At 53.3% G+C, this 18,774-nt stretch overlaps 1 protein-coding gene across 1 annotated transcript in view; it reads left to right on the top strand.

The window, feature by feature from the left end:
• Positions 1-736: 736 nt before the first annotated feature.
• The window catches only part of LIMD1 (LIM domain containing 1), a 75,621-nt gene continuing 57,583 nt past the window's right edge, over positions 737-18,774 (top strand). The window contains exon 1 of the mRNA XM_055557116.1: positions 737-2,861. Coding sequence (XP_055413091.1) covers positions 1,475-2,861 — 1,387 coding nt within the window. The 5' untranslated portion in view covers positions 737-1,474. The remainder of the gene's footprint in view (positions 2,862-18,774) is intronic.

Genomic DNA, 18,774 nt, shown 5'->3' with positions numbered 1-18,774 from the left:
GGTAGTGCAGGGAGTGGTGGGCCTTGCTAGGGTGCCCAGGAGGCAGGCCTGGCGCCCCCAGCGTCCTGCAGATCTACTTGGGAGATCAGAAATCCGACCATGAATAATGAGCCAGCAGGGCACGTGATTTTATGACCTAACAGAGGGACTTAGGACGCTCCCTCCGGGCAACAATGTGCCTTTTAACCCCCTTTCAGAGGACCTAGGCACCCATGCACGCTTCGCTAGTCATGATGGCATCTTGGACCCTTCTCCCTCGATGCCTCAGTCTCCCTACTTGTCCAAGGGGACTTGGGCCAGCCCTCAGGTGACTCCGTGGGTCGCCAATCCTGCACCTTGTGTAGGGGCGAGGGCACTGCCGGGGCCAAGCCGGCACAAGGGGTTGACTTTCCACTCGGGACACCGAGGCACAGTGGGACGAGGAGCGTGCGACCTCGGGACTCCCGCAAAATTCAAGCGGCATGTCTCGGGTCCACGCAAGCCGTCCAGGTCGCCTGCCAGCGATCCCCGCGGAGTGGCCTCCGCCCCGCTCTGCCCAAGGACCGGAGCAGGGCCGGACTTCTCCTGGGGCGGTCCCGCGCTCAAGAGCTGAAAGAGGCGCGCGGGCCACACCTCCAGGTTCCCCAGCCCAGTCGGGCTCGGGCCTGCCCCGGGGCGCCCGCCGCCGCGCGCGCCGACCCCGCCCCTCTCCCGCGCCCCCGCCCCTCGGCCGCTGCCTCCGCCTCCGCCTCCTAGCAGGCCCGCGACGTGCCCGGCCGGCGACCGAGCGGCGGGGACTGCGTCCGGCGCACTCACTTCCGCGTCCCGCCGCCCTCCGGCTCGCGCGCGCCCAGCCACCGCCGCCATCGGACAATAGACCAACCGCCCGGCTGCCGTGAACTTCCCGCCGGGGCCCGGCCGGCCCGTGTGCCCCGGATCCCGATCCCCGATCCGTCCCCGTGCCGGCCACGATCGCAGCTCCGCGCCACCGGGGGAAGCCGCGGAGGACCGAGCGCCCGGTACGTGCTCGCGCCTCCCGCCGCCGCGCCTTCGCTCCGGCCGGGCCGGTCCTGGGCCCTCTGCTCTCTGCTCTCTGCGCAACTTTCCCTCCTGTCCAGCGGCTGCTGCCTCTTGTGGGTGTCTTGAGTTTGGTTGCTTAAGGAGGATGTGATTTTTTTTTTTTCTTTTTCCGTATTTCTTTTACGTTTTATGATTTGAAACCGAGAAAAGAACTCACAGCCAGCTCGGACAGCCAAGCGCCGCCAGCCGCCCCCACGCGGACACCTCCGAGGGGAAGGGGAATTGGAAGCAAATTTGGCCCAAGTGACTTTGAGGCCTCAGCATCTGCTGGACTCTAAGGCCCTGGGTCATGACTCTCATGCTGGGCAGGTGGAAGGCTGTACCTGTCCTGGGCTGGACTTGAGTGTCCGCCCTCTGCCAGGACCCCCACCGCCCCAGCTCCACGCACTCAACTAGGCTAGGCCGGGTCAGCAACATGGATAAGTATGACGACTTGGGCCTGGAGGCCAGTAAGTTCATTGAGGACCTGAACATGTACGAGGCCTCCAAAGATGGACTCTTCCGAGTGGACAAGGGTGCAGGCAACAACCCGGAGTTTGAGGAAACACGCAGGGTGTTTGCTACCAAGATGGCCAAAATCCACCTGCAGCAGCAGCAGCTCCTACAGGAGGAGACCCTGCCCAGGGCGAGCCGGGGTCCCGTTAACGGTGGGGGACGCCTGGGCCCACCGGCCCACCGGGAAGCTGGTGGGGGCAGCAAGCTGGCCGCGGACGGTGCTGCCAAGCCCCCTCTCGCTGCCTCAACCGTGGCCCCTGGGACGACCATCACCGTGGCGCCTGGGCAGCCCTCGTACCCACCCCAGGAGCAGAGGGCCAAGCTGTACGTCCGGGGTTCGAGGCAAGGCAGCCAAGACTGTGGGTCCAAGGAGAGCATGGCGAATTCTGAGATGTCTGCTTTCCATCGGCCGGGCCCCTGTGAGGATCCCTCCTGCCTCACCCACGGAGACTATTACGACAACCTGTCCTTGGCAGGCCCCAAGTGGGCCGTCGACCCGGGAGTGTCCCCTGGCATCAGGCTGGGTGTAGGAAGTACGTGGTCTGGGACCCCAGGGAGCGACCCACTGCTGTCTAAGCCCTCCAGGGATCCTCACCTGTACCAACAGCTCTCCCCAGGCTCTGGCAGGTCTTTGCAGAGTGGCCAGGATGGTGGGCTTGGAGGAGGCAACAGCGAGAAGCCAGCGGGGGTCTGGACCACCGCCTCCTCCCAGCGAGTGAGCCCTGGCCTCCCTTCCCCTGGCCCAGAGAATGGGGCCCTCCCGAGGTCTGCTCAGCCCAGGACCCCTTTCTCAGCGCCTCTGGCCCTGAACCGGCCCAGTCAAGGCTCTCTTCCCAGAACAAACTCGGGGGTAGGGAGTGAGATTTCAGGCACGATGCCCAAACCCACTGTGGACCCTCAACCCTGGTTCCAAGATGGGCCCAAATCTTACCTTTCTAGCTCTGCCCCTTCATCCTCGCCAGCCAGCATGGACCATATGCAGACGGGTGCCCTCCCTGGGCTGGGTCCCAAGCCTGGCTGTACAGATCCTGGCGTTGGTCCCAAGCTCAGCCCCAACAGCCTTGTCCATCCAGTGATGTCCACCCTGCCTGAGTTATCTTGTAAAGAAGGTGCCTCCAGCTGGGCCTCTGATGGCAGCCTGGGGCCTGTGCTCCCAGAGACGCCAAGTTCCCCCAGAGTGAGGTTACCCTGCCAGACGCTCGTCCCGGGCCCTGAGCTTGGACCCACGGCCGCCGAATTGAAGTTAGAAGCCCTCACCCAGCGTCTGGAGCGGGAGATGGATGCTCACCCAAAGGCCGATTACTTTGGTGAGTAGTGAGAGGCTGGCGTGGTTGCCCACAGCGAGTGACGGGGTCCCTGCATTTGGGCATTAGGGGGAAACGCCCCCTACCCCCACCAGGGATGCTGTCGCTCCCCTTGAGTGCGCCTGTCTTTTTTTTTTTTTTAACTTCCTCTTTCAGCTGCTTCTTCTGAAACTTGAAAAGAGACTTGAGATCATCACTAGGCAGAAAGCGGATCTTGCTGCTGGTGGTTACCCATGTGCGAAGGGCAGGATTGCTCATGACTGGTCCCCGCAAAAAGGGAAATCTGTGACTTTGGATTTCAGGGGTTTCGGGAGTGACTTAGAACCTGTCACAGTGACTGGCTCAGGCGGGACCTGAATGGGCTTCTTAGAAGGTCCATGTACCCCTGAGGGTTCGTTCCATCAGTTGCTGGCTGTGCCAGGGGAGCCTGGCTATTAGAGGACCAGTGGTTGGGCGTGGGCTCTCTGCGGGTCCCTGTGTGCACGTGTGTCTGCCTGCACGTTCTGTGTTCAGCAGAGGGAGGTGAAACTCTGACATGGAAGGCTTTGTTCTAGAGCCGTCCTTCTCAAAGTGTAGTCTGAACCTGCAGCGTCCTTTTGCCTGGGAACTAGTTAAAAATGCAAATTCTTAGGCCCCACCCCAAACCTACTGCATCAGAAACTCTGGCATGGGGCCCAGCAGTTGGCATTTTTCACAAGCCAGCCCTGCTCCTGACGTTCTGGGAAATTGGAGACCCGTGCATTCGGCACCTTCCAACTCAGCACCCCTACCCTGACTACTAGCCAGCAGCCAGGTTACACCCACAGTCGTGGCTCCTAAGAGAATGGAAGATGCTCTTTGTTGGTTTTTCTTCCTCTTGCAGGTTTTGTTTTATTCTCTTTTTAAAGCCACAAACTCTCGGAGACTGCTGGCTTCAGCTTTTATTTTTTCCTCCATGCAGAGTTTGGAGGCAGCAGAAAAGCAGAGATAGCATCCTGTTGAGTAACGATGTAGCCATCTCACAGAAGTGCTAACTAGAAGAGCCTGAGTTTTATTTATTTTTTTAAATTACTTGCGATTGGAGTATCGTTGCTTTACAGTGTTGTATGTTTCTGCTGTTGTGCAAAGAGAATCAGCTGCATGTATGCCTCTTGCTTGGGTCGCCTTCCCATTTAGATCGCCGCACAGCATAGAGTTGAGTTCTCTGAGGTGTACAGTAGTTTCTCATTTTATTTTATGCATGGTATCAATATTTTATTTTAGTTTTTCATTTTTGAACTGTGCGTAGTTGAGGTCACCGTTTCCCCGTATGAAGGCTTTTGGTGGGGGGCAGGGAAGGCCCTGCACAGGGAGGGTGACTGGCTGGCTGCTGTCTGCCCCATCCTGCATGAATGAATGATTCTGTCCCGAGGTGCTTGGAGGGATGTGTCCGAGGCACGGGCACTGTGTTCTTGCTTCTCATGAGAGCCTCGCAGGAGCAGCGCTCACACCACCCTGGGCAGTCAGAGGTCAGGCTGGCTGTTTACTCGGCGTTTATGTTTTAGAGCATGTAGCGGCCTCTCATTGTGAGCCATCTCTTCTCCTCTGCAAATCCCCCTCCTTGGGGATAATACTTTTCTCTGGAAATACTGTGGGCTTTTTTTTTTTTTTTTTTTTTAGTTTAAGCTGTTGTATTTTTTTCCAGTTTTATTGAGATGTAATTGACACACAATATTGTATAAGTTTAAGATGCACACAGCATAGTAGTTTTTAAAAAAGATTTCTAAGTTTTTGCTTTTTAAAAGGTTTTTAATTTTTAAGCAAATTTATTTATTTATTTATTTTTGGCAGCGCTGAGTCTTCGTTGCTGCTTTTGGGCTTTCTGTCTAGGTGCGGTGAGCTGGGGCAACTCTTGTTGAGGAGCACAGGCTCTAGAGCGAGGGCTCAGCAGTTGTGACGCGGGCTCAGTTGTCCCCCCCGGGGCACGCGGGGTCTTTCCCGACCAGGGATCGAACCCTTGTTCCCTGCGTTGGAAGGAGGATTCTTTACCACTGAGCCACCAGGAGAGCCTCAGCATGATGATTTGATTTATGTAATGATTTGATTTACAGGCATCATAAAGTGATGATAACAATAAGGTTAGTGAACATCCATCATCTCATCTCATCTCAAAAAATTACTTTTTTGAAAAAAAAAAAAAATTACTTTTTCGTTGTGATGAGAACTCCGGATTTCCTTTAACTTTCATATGCAACATATAGCAATGTTAGTTATATTTATCGTGTTGTACATTATATCCTTGGGAACTTTATGCCTTTGACTGCTTTCGTGTCCCATTCCCCCTCTCCCCTTCCACCTACCACTGAAGTGAAGTGTAAGTCACTCAGTCGTGTCCGACTCTTTGCAATCCCATGGACTGTAGCCTGCCAGGCTTCTCTGTCCATGGAATCCTCCAGGCCAGAATACTGAAGAGGGTAGGTGTTCCCTTGTCCAGGGGATCTTCCCAACCCAGGGATCGAACCCAGGGATCAAATCCAGGTCTTCCGCATTGCAGGTGGATTCATGCATTCATTCATTCATTCACTGTCTAAACCACCAGGGAAGCCCAAAGAAGCACACACCTTCCCTGATGTAGCCACAAATCCGATCTCTTTTTCTATGAGTTTGAAGTATAATTGATCTACAACACTGTTAGTTCCTATTATGCAATGTCATGATTCAGTATTTCTGTACATTTCTGACCATCACAAGTCAGTCCAGTTACAATATGTCACTATATGAAGATATTACATTGTTATTGACTGTATTCCCCACACTGTACATTTCATATCCATGACTGGTTTATTTCACAACTGAAACTTAGTACCTGTTACCCTCCTTCAGCTATTTCTTTCCTCCCCACCCTCCCTCCCCTCAGGCAACCACCTGTTTGTTCTCTATAGCTATACCTCTGTTGATGTTTTTTGTGTCTGTGTGTGTTGGTTTTTTTTTAGATTACACATATATGTGAAATATAGTATTTGTCTTGAATTTTTAATTTCAAGATCATTAAACAACAAACAACGGTTTTATTTTTGGAGGGAGGCAAGTTCACACACCAGATCATAGCAGAACTATTAGCTAACACTATCCATTCATCCATCCCGTATTTACTGAACATCTGCCTTGACGTACGTAATGAACGGGGCAGACAGAAACCCCTACTTCTCCAGAGCAGGTGGTGCAGGAGAGGGAGGCAGGAGATGAACAAAATAAATAATCAGGTTTGAGGGAGAGAAACAGGAAGTGGAGAGGATGGAGCCTCAGGGCAGGGAGTCGAACCAGGGAGGTTTCTGGTTTTCAAGCCAGTGATCAGGGGAAATCCCATCGAGAAGGTGGCTTTAGAGCTAGGCTTGAAGGAGGCCGGGGTGACCCTCGAGTCTGCTCTGGGAAAGGGCATGCTCAGCAGGGCAGACAGCAGGAGCAGAGGCCCTCGGGGCCTATTTACTTTATTCATGTGAGCTTAGGAAGGAAGCCCATTTCACCAGCCTGGAAACTGAGGCTCAGAGAGGTTAGATGACTGATCCCACATCTCACAGGGCCTACTGGGTACAGGTGAGGTCTGAGCCCCACAGTTGGGCCTCCCTGCCCATTCCTCTTTATTATTATTATTATTTTAATGTGCTATTGTCACATGCTTTTTAAAAAAGAAATTTGCTTTATTTCTTCTTTTAAATATATTTTATTTATTTATTTGATGCATCAGGCCTCAGTTACAGCACGAGGAATCTTTGTTGTGTCGTGGGGAGTCTTCCGTTGCCACGTGTGGGCTTTAGTTGTGGCTCTCGGGCCACGGAGCGCACAGCCTTCAGTGGTTGCAGCGCAAGGGCTTAGTTCTGTGGCATGTGGGATCTTAGTTCCCCCACCAGGGATCGAGCCTGCGTGCTCTGTGTTGCAAGCCGAATTCTTAACCACTGGACCACCAGAGAAGCCCCGCTTCCCACTCTTCTAACCAGCATTGCCCAGCTGCCTCCCAAGCACAGACGTGAAAGCCTGCTTTATTTATTTACTTTTATGTTTTTTTTCTTTAATGAAGAAGAACTTCCTATAATATAAAATCGATCTGTTTAATTTTAAAAGCAGGCAGTGGCATTTAGCGCTTCCGTCATGTCGCGCAAACAGCACCCCTGTCTAGTTCCAAAGCATTTATTCATCACCCCCAGGGGAAACCCACACCCGTAACTCAGTTGCTTCTCAATCCCTCATCTCTCCCAGCTCCTGGCAGTGGACAATCTGTGTTCTAGCCCTCTGACTTTGCCTGTTCTACCACTGTATGAAACATTGAGGGTATCATATCTAATTTATTTTTTCACTAAGCATTAGAGTCACATGTAGAAAACTCCAAAGACAGAAAAACAGACGGAGTGACGCGTTAGTCTCCTTCCCACCCGTTTGTAGCCTAGCATCCTGGCGTGTGAGTACGTGCGTGTATCTCTCTGTGGGTCGCAGCCAGGCCTGCTGTCCACCTGCTCTCTGCCTTTCCCTCCCAACGGCGCATCTTGGCGGCTGTTCCACATCAGCACGTGTTGCGCTGACTCGGTGTCACCCTCTGTGCATGTGCTCTGGTCACGTAAGCAGCCTCATGTGGACTTCAGGCCAACTGCAAGTTGCAAGCCTAGCCTGGGACAAACTCCCAGGGCGGGTGGACTACATTTGTGCCCTTTAAGTGTTGTCTAGTCACCCTCCGCTGATGGGCGCCCTAGTGCCCATCATATAGGAGAGCTTTGGTAGCTGAGCTCCCAGCTGCTCTAAGGAACCGGCCACGCAGCCGAGGAGGACATGCCTCCTGGCCGTCAGGGCGTGGCCCAGCCCTGCTGTGGGACCTTGAACACACCCTAGCCCCTTCCAGGCCTCTCCCCTTCTCCATAGCACGAGGAGCTTGGCCTGTTGAGGGGCTCACGTCAGCAGATGCCTTTCCCGTCTCTAGATCTGGTGTTATCTGACAGATTTCTGTTTGTCCAACACACTAAATAAAGATGAAATTTTACTTCTAAATAACATGAGTTAGAGCAAACTCTGGGAGAGAGTGAAGGACAGGGCGCCTGGTGTGCTGCAGTCCGTGGGGTTGCAAGGAGTCAGACACAACTTAGCGACTCAACAACGGAAAGATTATCTATTGATACAGGGCTCGTGCCAGAGAGAATCAGGGAAATGCAATGGTCCCCGTTAGAGTCAATGTAATTCTAGCCAGAAGCAAAGCGGAGTTGATGTTTCGGTTGGTTACCTGGACCCCTTCCTGGACATGACCTTGTGGGAAGACTTTGTGAATCCCCAAGACCACCTTCGGGAACCCTTGGGTCTGAAGACACCTCAGCGCCTGGTTATTGATCAGCTCATCACTGAGGACCCTTCTGGCATTTTCCTTGGCCTGGTCTCGTGGGTTTGGGACACTTTGGTCCCGGGAAGGCATTGCTGCCCCTGGTCCTACCGCCGTGTTCCTCTGCGGCCGCTTTGCATGTTTCTCCCTCGAGGAGAGCTGATGCTGCTGAGAGGACGCCGTCGGGTTCCTTGTCCGGGCCTCGCACTTGGACGGCGCCGCTGTGGGTTGTTTTCACGCCAGTGGGTTCTCTCTCACCTTTTCCTCCTCAGTGGCCATCTGTCCTCCGCACACTGGGCCTCTCCTCCCCTTCTAAGGAAGAAGGACACAGATGAAGCACGCGTCGCCGGCTGGGTGACTGGGGAAGCTGACCCCGAGGCAGAGCCTAGTGTGCAGGGGGCGGCCTAGGGGACACTGCTGGGACCGTGTGTGTGGAGGGCGGGGGACGCAGGAGTGGGCAAGCGGGACGCCCCGGCTGCGCTGCGGGCCTGACCAGCCTGGGCCGACCCCAGGGGGGTCTGGGGCTGGAAAAGCCCTTCAGAGCTGCCCCGAATTGGGGTGAGACGGCCTGGCCTTCACCACTCCCTCCTTGGTCCTCTCCGGGTGGGCATGACCAGCAAGGTGCCTCTGTGTAGCTGGGGCCGTGCCCAAAGGGGCTGACAGCTGAGGGCTGCCCCCCTGCAGCCCCAGCCACTGTGCCAGGCTCCTTCACTGAAGGGCGATCTGGGCACCCTGCCACATCCCCTGTCCAGGGCAGATAAGACCCCGCTCTCGGTGACCTTGGCTGTGATTTTAATCATTGTGATGTCTGTTGAGCGCCTGTATTTAACCTTCACAGCCAGACTCCGTTCTCCTCCGTTTGCAGTTGAGGAACCCAGGCCGTGAAGGGTTCAGGGCCACACCGCGGTCGGTGGTGGTGTTACCCCACCAGCTGGGGCTCCGACTCCCTGAATGAACTGGGCGGCGTTTCTGGGCTGAGGTGGATGTTCTCTGAGAGCCCCTCCAGATTCAGTCTCTGCTCGCTGCTGAGGAGGCATCAGTGGGCTCCCTGCCCTTTCCAGGGTCAGGACTCTGGACCTGCAGCCACCCCCCCAGGTCTCCCCTCCCCCACTGCTGTGGGAGAGCCACACTCTGTTAGGTGCCAGCGAGCAGGGTGGCGGGGCAAGAGGAAGCTGGTTCCAGGGTCCCGGTCACCCAGCAAGTGGACGGATGGGCACTTGCCCACCTGCACGCCTGGCTGCGTCTTCAGTTTTCCTGTCTTGGGTGGACATTCCTGCAGCAGTATGTGAGCTCGGAAAACTGTTAACAGCAGACCCGCCTTAGCCTGGGAGCCTGAGGAGAGGTGTGACTCCTCCCAGGGATGGCCCAGCCCTGCCAGGGGCCAGGGAGCCTGTCACACCTGATTTTGTTTTACTAGCAGCTCAGGAGGTGAAGTAAGCAGTCCAGACAAGGATCCCATACGTGTCCTCTCTGTTCCCTCCCATCTGACCGTCTCTTCAACATTGAGCTACAAGTTGTCTTAATGACCTTTTTAAGTCTCATCTGACGTCCAGGCTTCCCTGGTGGCTCAGTTGGTAAAGAACCTTCCTGCCAATGCAGGAGATGTGGGTTCTATCTCTGGGTTGGGAAGACCCCTGGAGAAGGAAATGGCAACCCACTCCAGTATTCCTGCCTGGAGAATTCCATAGACAGGGGCATCTGGTGGGCTACAGTCCATGGGGTCGCAAAGAGTCAGACATGACTTGAGCTTATTTATCTGACTTCATTAGCAACAGTTGCTTGAAATATGGGGTTTAAGTCCAGCCTTGAACGAACAATTGAGAGTGATTTTTCAGAGCATTTGTCATATAAAAGAAAACAACATGGGCCAATCCTGTAGAAGGGGGGCCCCTCCAGGTTTCAGGACAGTGGCCTCTGTGCACCCCAGAGGCCCCACTCACCGCCACCCGCCCCCCCCCCCCAGACATCAGGCATTGCAGTAAACCCAAGCCAAACGCTGAAGTAAGAGAAGGGGACAGAAGATCATTAACCATTGGGCCTGTCTGAGTAGCTGGCATGACCAAGTGTGGGAACTCCTGCCCACATTCCATTAGGAAATATGGTATGGTAATTTGGACCTACTGGATCCAGGCTTCCGTAGCCATGGAAGTAAATTTCTGATCCTTTGGTAACTTTTGTAAATGACACTCCAGAGTCTAAATCTGCCTGTCTAGCCCAGCAGGTGTACACCCTAAGACGTGGGGACTCCTAGCCGTTTAAAAATTGCATGGCAAACGTGGATGTTTGTTTGTTTGTTTTTGTAGGCCAGGTAATCTTCCCCTCAAAACCAGGAGTGTATGTATTTTACACTTTTTTAAAAAAATGGATGTATAGTATATACATACTGGCTTCCCAGGTGGCTCAGAGGTAAAGAATCCACCTGCCAACGCAGGAGACGCAGGAGGTGTGGTTCAGTCCCTGGGTCAGAAAGATCCCCTGGAGGAGGGCATGGCAACCCACTCCAGTATTCTCACCTGAATACTCCCATGGACAGAGAGGAGCCTGGCGGGCTACAATCCATTGGGTCGCAAAGAGTCAGACACGACTAAGCAACTAAACAACAGCAACAACAGGAACAAAACACACGTATTATAGATGCTCACAAAGTGAACATGCCTAGAACTCAGATCAAAGCACAAAACAGGACCAGCACCCAAGAAGCCCCCTGCCATGTGCCCCCCACAGTGATCACCACTCTCCAGGCAGAATTGTGGCTTCTGACTGCAAATACGAGGTTCTGAGCAATCGTGTGGTTTAAAGTAACTTCTAAAACCTGCGCGTGCGTGCTAAGTCGCTTCACTCATGTCCGACTCTTTGCAACCCTATGGGCTGTAGCCCACCAGCCTCCTCTGTCCATGAGATTCTCCAGACAAGAGTACTGGAGTGGGTTTCTGTGTCCTCCTCCAGGGGATCTTCCCAACCCAGGGATCGAACTCAAGTCTCTTACATCTCCTGCATTGGCAGGCAGGTTCTTTACCACTAGTGCCACCTGGGAAGCTCCCTACAACCTTGAGATAATTATACAAAACCTATCACGGCAGGTTTGGGATGGAAGGAGAGCACAGGGCTGAGCAGGGTGCAGCCAAGGCTCAGACAGCAAGGAGTGAGTGCCGTCAGCGGGACTGTCCAGCTCGCTCCGAAACAGCGGCTGCTCCCTCGTGGCCAGGGGTCAGGGCTCCGATACTGTTTGGGTCCTCTGTGTTGCGGTCCAGACGGATGGATGGTTTATCATATGCTTTATCCCTGTTCCTTACCTACCTCTCTCTGTAGGATTTCTCTTCTGAGATTTTGGGGTGGAGGGATTATGAACAACCCCCAGGGTTTATTCAGAGTGAGTCACTTGTTCACTGAGTTCACTTGTCAGCAAGGTACACATGTCCAGTCCCTGCCGTGCTCTTAGCACTGGGCTTGGAAGGACGCTGGAGGGTCAGACTCAAGTCCTTGCACTTGGAGTGACAGCCACTGTTCTGTCACCCCAGCCTCAGGTCCAAACTCGGGGTGTCCCCCGCAGCCCCACCACGATGACCAGCTCCTGTCGCACCAACTTCATGGCTGGTCCTGAACTCGCAGAGTTCCTTCTCACCCCAGGACTTCTGCTCTTGCTGTTCCCCAGCCCATGCGTCCGGCCAGCCTGGCGCGGCCCCCAGCGATCCCCCTCGGGGAAGCGGTGGGGAGCGGGTCTGCAGCTGCAGCCCTGGTCTGTCCTGACAGCGGTTTCCCACAGCGGCTGCCTCATCCCATCAGGCTGTCTTTCTGAGGTCCTTCCCCCGTGAAATGTTTCTGCTCTGTTCCTTTGTAACCAGGAAAGCATGTCTTGTTTTTTCCATCTTATTCTCATGCTCTTTTGATTCATAACCCAGAACATCGAATTGACCCGATGTGGCTATTCCTGCCAGAGGTTTTTTAATGTTCCTTTACATCTCTTGATTTATGGCTCCCACTCGGGAGGAAGAACTGTGGAAGAAAGGCATGCATCTGGGAGTAAGGCAGCCAGCTGTTCTGGGTCCCAGGCTACCAGCAGCCCCAGGTGTGACGTGGGGCCACCTGCTCTTCCTGTACTGAGCCCTGGGGCACCTCTGAGGGCCCTTCCTGACCCGGAGTCCTATAGCCGTGGGTCCAGTTGGATGCCTGGATCTTGGCTGGTCAAGTAACAAGGGTCTGGGCCTCAGTATTATCCACTGTGGCAAGAGCCTGGAAGGGCAGAGGGTTGACCTGCCAAGCTTCTCGTCCCCCTTCCAGGCCTCTACAGAATTAAAAAACAACTTGTTTTGTTTAGTTACAGTTCCATTTTCAGTTGTAAGCAGTAATCATTTTTTACTTCAGGCATGCCAGAAAATACATTCAACTAAAACAAGAACCACAGATCACTGACTTGCCTTTTGTCCTTAGAGTAATCAGTGTTCAGATTTTCTGCAGAAAGTTTCTCATCCCCAGTAGAGGCCAGAGCTCATGTGATGCAGGAGGGATCATGGTTCTTGGCCCTTTGACCAGATGTAGAAGCTTTTACTGAGCTAGAAGCCAGTTTGCTCTGCAGGGTATGTCTGATGAAAGGGAGTTTAGGAAGGACTTGAAGATGCCCTTTAGGAAACAGCCACACTTGGGGAGAGAGTGGCATTACAGGGGTCACCGCCGGAAGCCTTTTGGGGCTCTCAATCTAATTCTGATTTTGTATATTTTTGGCCCTGCTGGGTCTTCACTGCTGCATGGGCTTTTCTCTAGTTGCAGCCAGCGGGGGCCACTCTCTAGGTTCAGGGCATGGGCTCCTCATCTTGCTGGCTTCTCCTGGAGTGGAGCATGGGCTGTAGGGCGCACAGTCTTCAGTTGTTGCAGCGAGTGGGCTCAGTGGTTGAGGCTCCCAGGCTCTAGAGCAGAGGCTCAGAAGTTGTGGTGCACGGGCTTGGTTGCTCCGCAGCATGTGGGATCTTCCAGGATCAGGGATCAAACCCATGTCTCCCGCATTGGCAGGTGGATTCTTTACCACTGAGCCACCAGGGAAGCCCTCTCATTCTAATTAAACTTGGGGTCCCTAGTGTGGGTGACAGCAGGGGACTAGCCATGGGACTCAGTGAACTTGCTTTTGCTGGCATTTCCCAGGACACTTTGAAGGGCTCTTGTGTTTCTGGGTCTCAGCGTTTCTAGGTCTCAGGCTTAGCATGGGGCGGGGAATAGTGACCTCGGGGCCTGGCCCTTCAGGCTCCTCGTGGGGGTGGGTGGATGTCTGTTTCAGGAATGGAGGGGCTTCACTTAGGGTGTGGAGGGGGAAAAGGAAAGGATGTTTACCTGGGTTGTGGCTCTGAGGTAGTTTTGCTAAAATTTATCGAGCAAGTTGCTCTGTGTCAGGCACTTCGCTAATCATCTCACATGCATTAACGTGTTTAATCCTTCCAACAAGCCTGTCTTATGATCCCCGTTTTATGGATGGGGAAGCTGAGGTACACAGAAGTGAATAACCTGCCCAAGATATCTATTAAGGAGCTTTGCTAAGCCCGGGATCCTGACCTGCATGCCGCACTGGCCCTCGGCTCCTGGGAGCACAGGGGCTTTCTGACAGAGGGACCTCAGGGGGCATCGTGGCCACGAGGAGGTCAGGCCTGAGGCCTCCCCCTTTGCAGGTGGAGTGATGAGGAAGGCAGGCCACGGCGGGGGGGATGCCTGAGGTGGCTCGAGGGGCGCATCCCCCTCTCGCAGCCAGGTGTGCCCTCCGGTTCGTCTTCAGGCCAGGAGCCAGGGGCTCATACCAGCCCCTCCCTGCTGGGTGGCGACCATGCAGGCTCAGCGGTGTTAATACATACGTGGGCTGCTCAGGAGTCTTGACTGCCCACAACTCATCAGGCCCCGGACTTCTCCTGTTCCCCTGAAGGGTGTGGGTTAGGGCGGGCAGGCCATGCCGTCGGTAGTGCCCCATGACACCCCCAAGTGTTGTGCGCAAGGACGGGGGTGTGCCAGTCCACAGTTTCTTTGGGGGTAGCCAGGGTGCCTGGTCTCAGGGTCAGTATCAACCGCAGGCTGTGTGTCTAGATGTTTAAACCCAAATGTCGGACGAAGCTACGCTCAGAGTCCATCTGGCAAACCGGACAGAAACCTTACCCTGAATCAAAACAGGCCTCCAAAATTTCCAAGGCGTGTCAGCTGCAGAGTTGTGCCTGCCAGCAAATACATATATCTGTGTCAGGCTTTGTTTGTCATCTGTCCCCTCCCAGGGAAACCAGCTGGACGTAGAACTTCAGGGTCATGTTGGAAGGCTGGAGGCTCTCTGCCTGAGTGTTTCTGAGGGAATACTTTAGAGCCAGGTTATTTTTACATCTCGAGAGCCACGAGTTTAGACTTGGCCAAGCTCTCCCCTCATCTGTTTTGTTCTGTGATTCGTCTCCGCGTGTCCCGGGGGAGCGCGGTCTGGTTACTCCCGGTCACTGGAAGTTAGTCAGGAGTCCTTCCCCCCAACACATGTCTTTGTAACATATAGAAGGTTCTGGAAGCCTTCTGTGATGCTGTCAATCACGAGGAGGGGACTTGAGTTCTGTAGCTGGTCCTGGGAGGTCTAGTGACTCAGGTCTTTCAGGGCCTTGTAAACACGGCCCCCATCTTATAATGCAGCCCTGAGTCAGGGGGTACCCGTCACGGCAGCCGTGGGCCTGACTGCATGTGACAGTCACCTCAGCCTCAGAAGACAGTAGCAGATTGGCCTTTTGCTGCCTGGGAGCCTGACAGCAGCTTCCCTGTTCGGCCGAACCTCCCCATGAGCCGAGTTTCTGGTTTCCTTTCAGCAGAGTGGAGCCAAGTCGCGGCCGCGTCTGCTCACAGGACAGGCAGGGCTGGCCCCGGGGAGGAGGTCCGGTTTCCCGCCTGCCGGAGCATCTCCTGTTCAGTCCCCCTCTCCCCCTCCTTGGCTCGTGTTGCTTCCCGCTGGTGCAGTCAGGTGGTGAATGTAGAGAGAGGCGGATTTCAGGGCTGGGCCCCAGCGCGTTTGCTGACAGCTACGGTCATGTGGAACATGCTGGCAGCAAGATGCGGGCCTTCTGTGCCAGCCCGGACGCCCTGCTCCACTTCACAGACGGGGACTGGAGGGCCTGTTCAGTTCAGTTCAGTTCAGTTCAGTCGCCCAGTCGTGTCCGACTCTTTGCAACCCCATGAATTGCAGCACGCCAGGCCTCCCTGTCCATCACCAACTCCTGGAGTTCACTCAGACTCGTGTCCATCAAGTCAGTGATGCCATCCAGCCATCTCATCCTCTGTCGTCCCCTTCTCCTCCTGCCCCTAATCCCTCCCAGCATCAGAGTCTTTTCCAGTGAGTCAACTCTTCACATGAGGTGGCCAAAGTACTGGAGTTTCAGCTTTAGCATCATTCCTTTCAAAGAACACCCAGGACTGATCTCCTTTAGAACTGACTGGTTGGATCTCCTTGCAGTCCAAGGGACTCTCAAGAGTCTTCTCCAACACCACAGTTCAAAAGCATCAATTCTTCGGCGCTCAGCTTTCTTCACAGTCCAACTTTCACATCCATACATGACCACTGGAAAAACCATAGCCTTGACTAGACGGACCTTTGTTGGCAAAGTAATGTCTCTGCTTTTGAATATGCTATCTAGGTTGGTCATAACTTTCCTTCCAAGGAGTGCCTGGGCTCCTTATAATTCTGATTCCTCTTCTGTGCTTCGGCAAATGTGGTCATTTGCCTCCAAAGCTGATCTTGGGTTCAGGGCTGTTGGCTGGGAGGAAACGCCTGGCTCTAGGGGTGACGGTGTTTTGGAGGCGGGACCCAGACACTGGATGGGGGGCGTATGGGCATCAGTTGGATGGAAGCGGGTCCCTCGCTGGCCTGCCTAGAGCCCAGCCACAGAGCACAGAAGCCGGAGTGGGGAGGGCGTGATAAATAACAGATGCGCCCCGGGCAGCAGGCCAGCGGGTGGTGATGACAGGCACTTCTCCTGGTTGACCCGCCACGTCCCTCCATGAGATCACGTCCCAGCAGAGGTGACAGCGGAATGCCCTTGTCCCCTTAAAAGTGCTTGGTCATCATCAGCCATGCTCATGAAGTCAGAACTGCTTTCTTTTGGGAAACAAAATTGGAGCTGTATGATAATCCAGCTCTTAAGAAATAAGGAAAGGACTTCCCAGGTGGTCCAGTGGTTAAGAGCCTGTCTCCCCTGGTCTGAAAGCTGAGATCCTACATGCCTCGGGGCAACAGAGCCCTCATTCCATACGGAAAGATCCCAAGTGCTGCAACTAAGACTCAAGGCAGCCAAATAAATAAATATATAATTTAAAAAAAGAAATAAGGACAGTGAGGAAATCAAACCAAACATCGATTTAGTGACAGGATTCAAAATACAAAACCCCGGGCCTGGTCTGTAGAAGTTACGCGTAAAGTATTTGTTGAATGAATGAATCATGGAGTGTATGTATCATGTTGTGCCATCAGAGTGAAAAGTGGAAGTGTTTTGGTTACGATGCCAGCAGGCTGATAGGCAGTGGCTGCTGCAGACGCAGTTTTTCTCCATCGCTTGGGCCCGGTGGTAGCTGTGACGCCCTGTGTGACGCCCCGTGTGACGTCTTTCAGACCTTGACCACCGATCTGAGCAGAAGGGTGAGCTTACTGAGTGAGGACTTGGGTGACGTGGCTGGTGGCGGGTGGGCTAGTCTGTAAGCCTGGAGAGGTCCTGTCCCCCAGGGCAAACCTGAGACGTGACCACATTTTGCCGAGAAGGGGATTTCAGTGGGACGGCATGGAACTTGTGTGCATCTTTGGATGGTTTCCTGTCTTGCTTGGCCCAGTAGAGCTCTGGAGTCCTGAAGCAGAGTAGTGGGTATGAACCCCAAATAGAACACTGACTTTCCTGTGCCCAGAGGCTCACAGGAACCTAACCTTGTGTTTCTTCTGGGAGCAGTGATTTGCTATTCACAATTTCAGCTTCCCTGGTGGCTCAGTGGCTCAAAGAATCTACCTGCCAATGCAGGTGACATGAGTTCAATCCCTGGCTCGAGAAGATCCCCTGGAGAAGGACTTGGAAACCCCCCCAAAAAGAATACCCAAGTATTCTTGCCTGGGAAATCCCATGGACAGAGGGGCCTGGCAGGCTACAGTCCATGGGTCGCAGAGAGCTGAACACAACTTAGCGACTGCACAACAACAGAACAGTTTGGTGTTTGTGGTGACTTTATGGAGCATAACTGCCTCGCGAATAGCGAGAATCTACTGTAGTATTCTTTTGTCTGCCTTATTCACCTAGATAATGTCTGAAATTAATTCCTGTGGCTGCCTGCGTCAGTGGTTGGTCCTCTTATCAGTTCAGTTCAGTCGCTCAGTCGTGTCCGACTCTTTGCGACCCCATGAATCACAGCACGCCAGGCCTCCCTGTCCATCACCAACTCCTGGAGTTCACTCAGACTCAGGTCCATGGAGTCAGTGTTGCCATCCAGCCATCTCATCCTCTGTCGTCCCCTTTTCCTCCTGCCCCCAATCCCTCCCAGCATCAGAGTCTTTTCCAGTGAGTCAACTCTTCGCATGAGGTGGCCAAAGTGCTGGAGTTTCAGCTTTAGCATCATTCCTTCCAAAGAAGTCCCAGGGCTGATCTCCTTCAAAATGGACTGGTTGGATCTCCTTGCAGTCCAAGGGACTCTCAAGAGTCTTCTCCAACACCACAGTTCAAAAGCATCAATTCTTCGGCGCTCAGCCTTCTTCACAGTCCAACTCTCACATCCATACATGACCACAGGAAAAATCACAGCCTTGACTAGACGGACCTTTGTTGGCAAAGTAATGTCTCTGCTTTTGAATATGCTATCTAGGTTGGTCATAACTTTCCTTCCAAGGAGTAAGCGTCTTTTAATTTCATGGCTGCAGTCACCATCTGCAGTGATTTTGGAGCCCCGAAAAATAAAGTCTGACACTGTTTCCACTGTTTTCCCATCTATTTCCCATGAAGTGATGGGACAAAGTCTGACACTGTTTCCACTGTTTTCCCATCTATTTCCCATGAAGTGATGGGACCGGATGCTATGATCTTCATTTTCTGAATGTTGAGCTTTAAGCCAACTTTTTCACTCTCCACTTTCACTTTCATCAAGAGGCTTTTGATTATGTAAAGTTTAAAAATAAAATAAAATAAAAAACAGGTTAAAAAAAAAAAGAGGCTTTTGAGTTCCTCTTCACTTTCTGCCATAAGGGTGGTGTCATCTGCATATCTGCGGTTATTGATATTTCTCCCAGAAATCTTGATTCCAGCTTGTGCTTCTTCCAGCCCAGCGTTTCTCATGATCTACTCTGCATATAAGTTAAATAAGCAGGGTGACAATATACAGCCTTGACGTACTCCTTTTCCTATTTGGAACCAGTCTGTTGTTCCATGTCCAGTTCTAACTGTTGCTTCCTGACATGCATAGAGGTTTCTCAAGAGGCAGGTCAGGTGGTCTGGTATTCCCATCTCTTGAAGAATTTTCCACAGTTTATTGTGATCCACAGAGTCAAAGGCTTTGGCATAGTCAATAAAGCAGAAATAGACGTTTTTCTGGAACTCTCTTGCTTTTTTGATGATCCAGTGGATGTTGGCAATTTGATCTCTGGTT

This window comes from Bubalus kerabau, chromosome 20 (genome assembly GCF_029407905.1).
Source record: "Bubalus kerabau isolate K-KA32 ecotype Philippines breed swamp buffalo chromosome 20, PCC_UOA_SB_1v2, whole genome shotgun sequence".
NCBI classification, from domain to species: Eukaryota; Metazoa; Chordata; class Mammalia; order Artiodactyla; family Bovidae; genus Bubalus; species Bubalus kerabau.
This window is presented reverse-complemented; position numbering and strand designations above follow the sequence as displayed.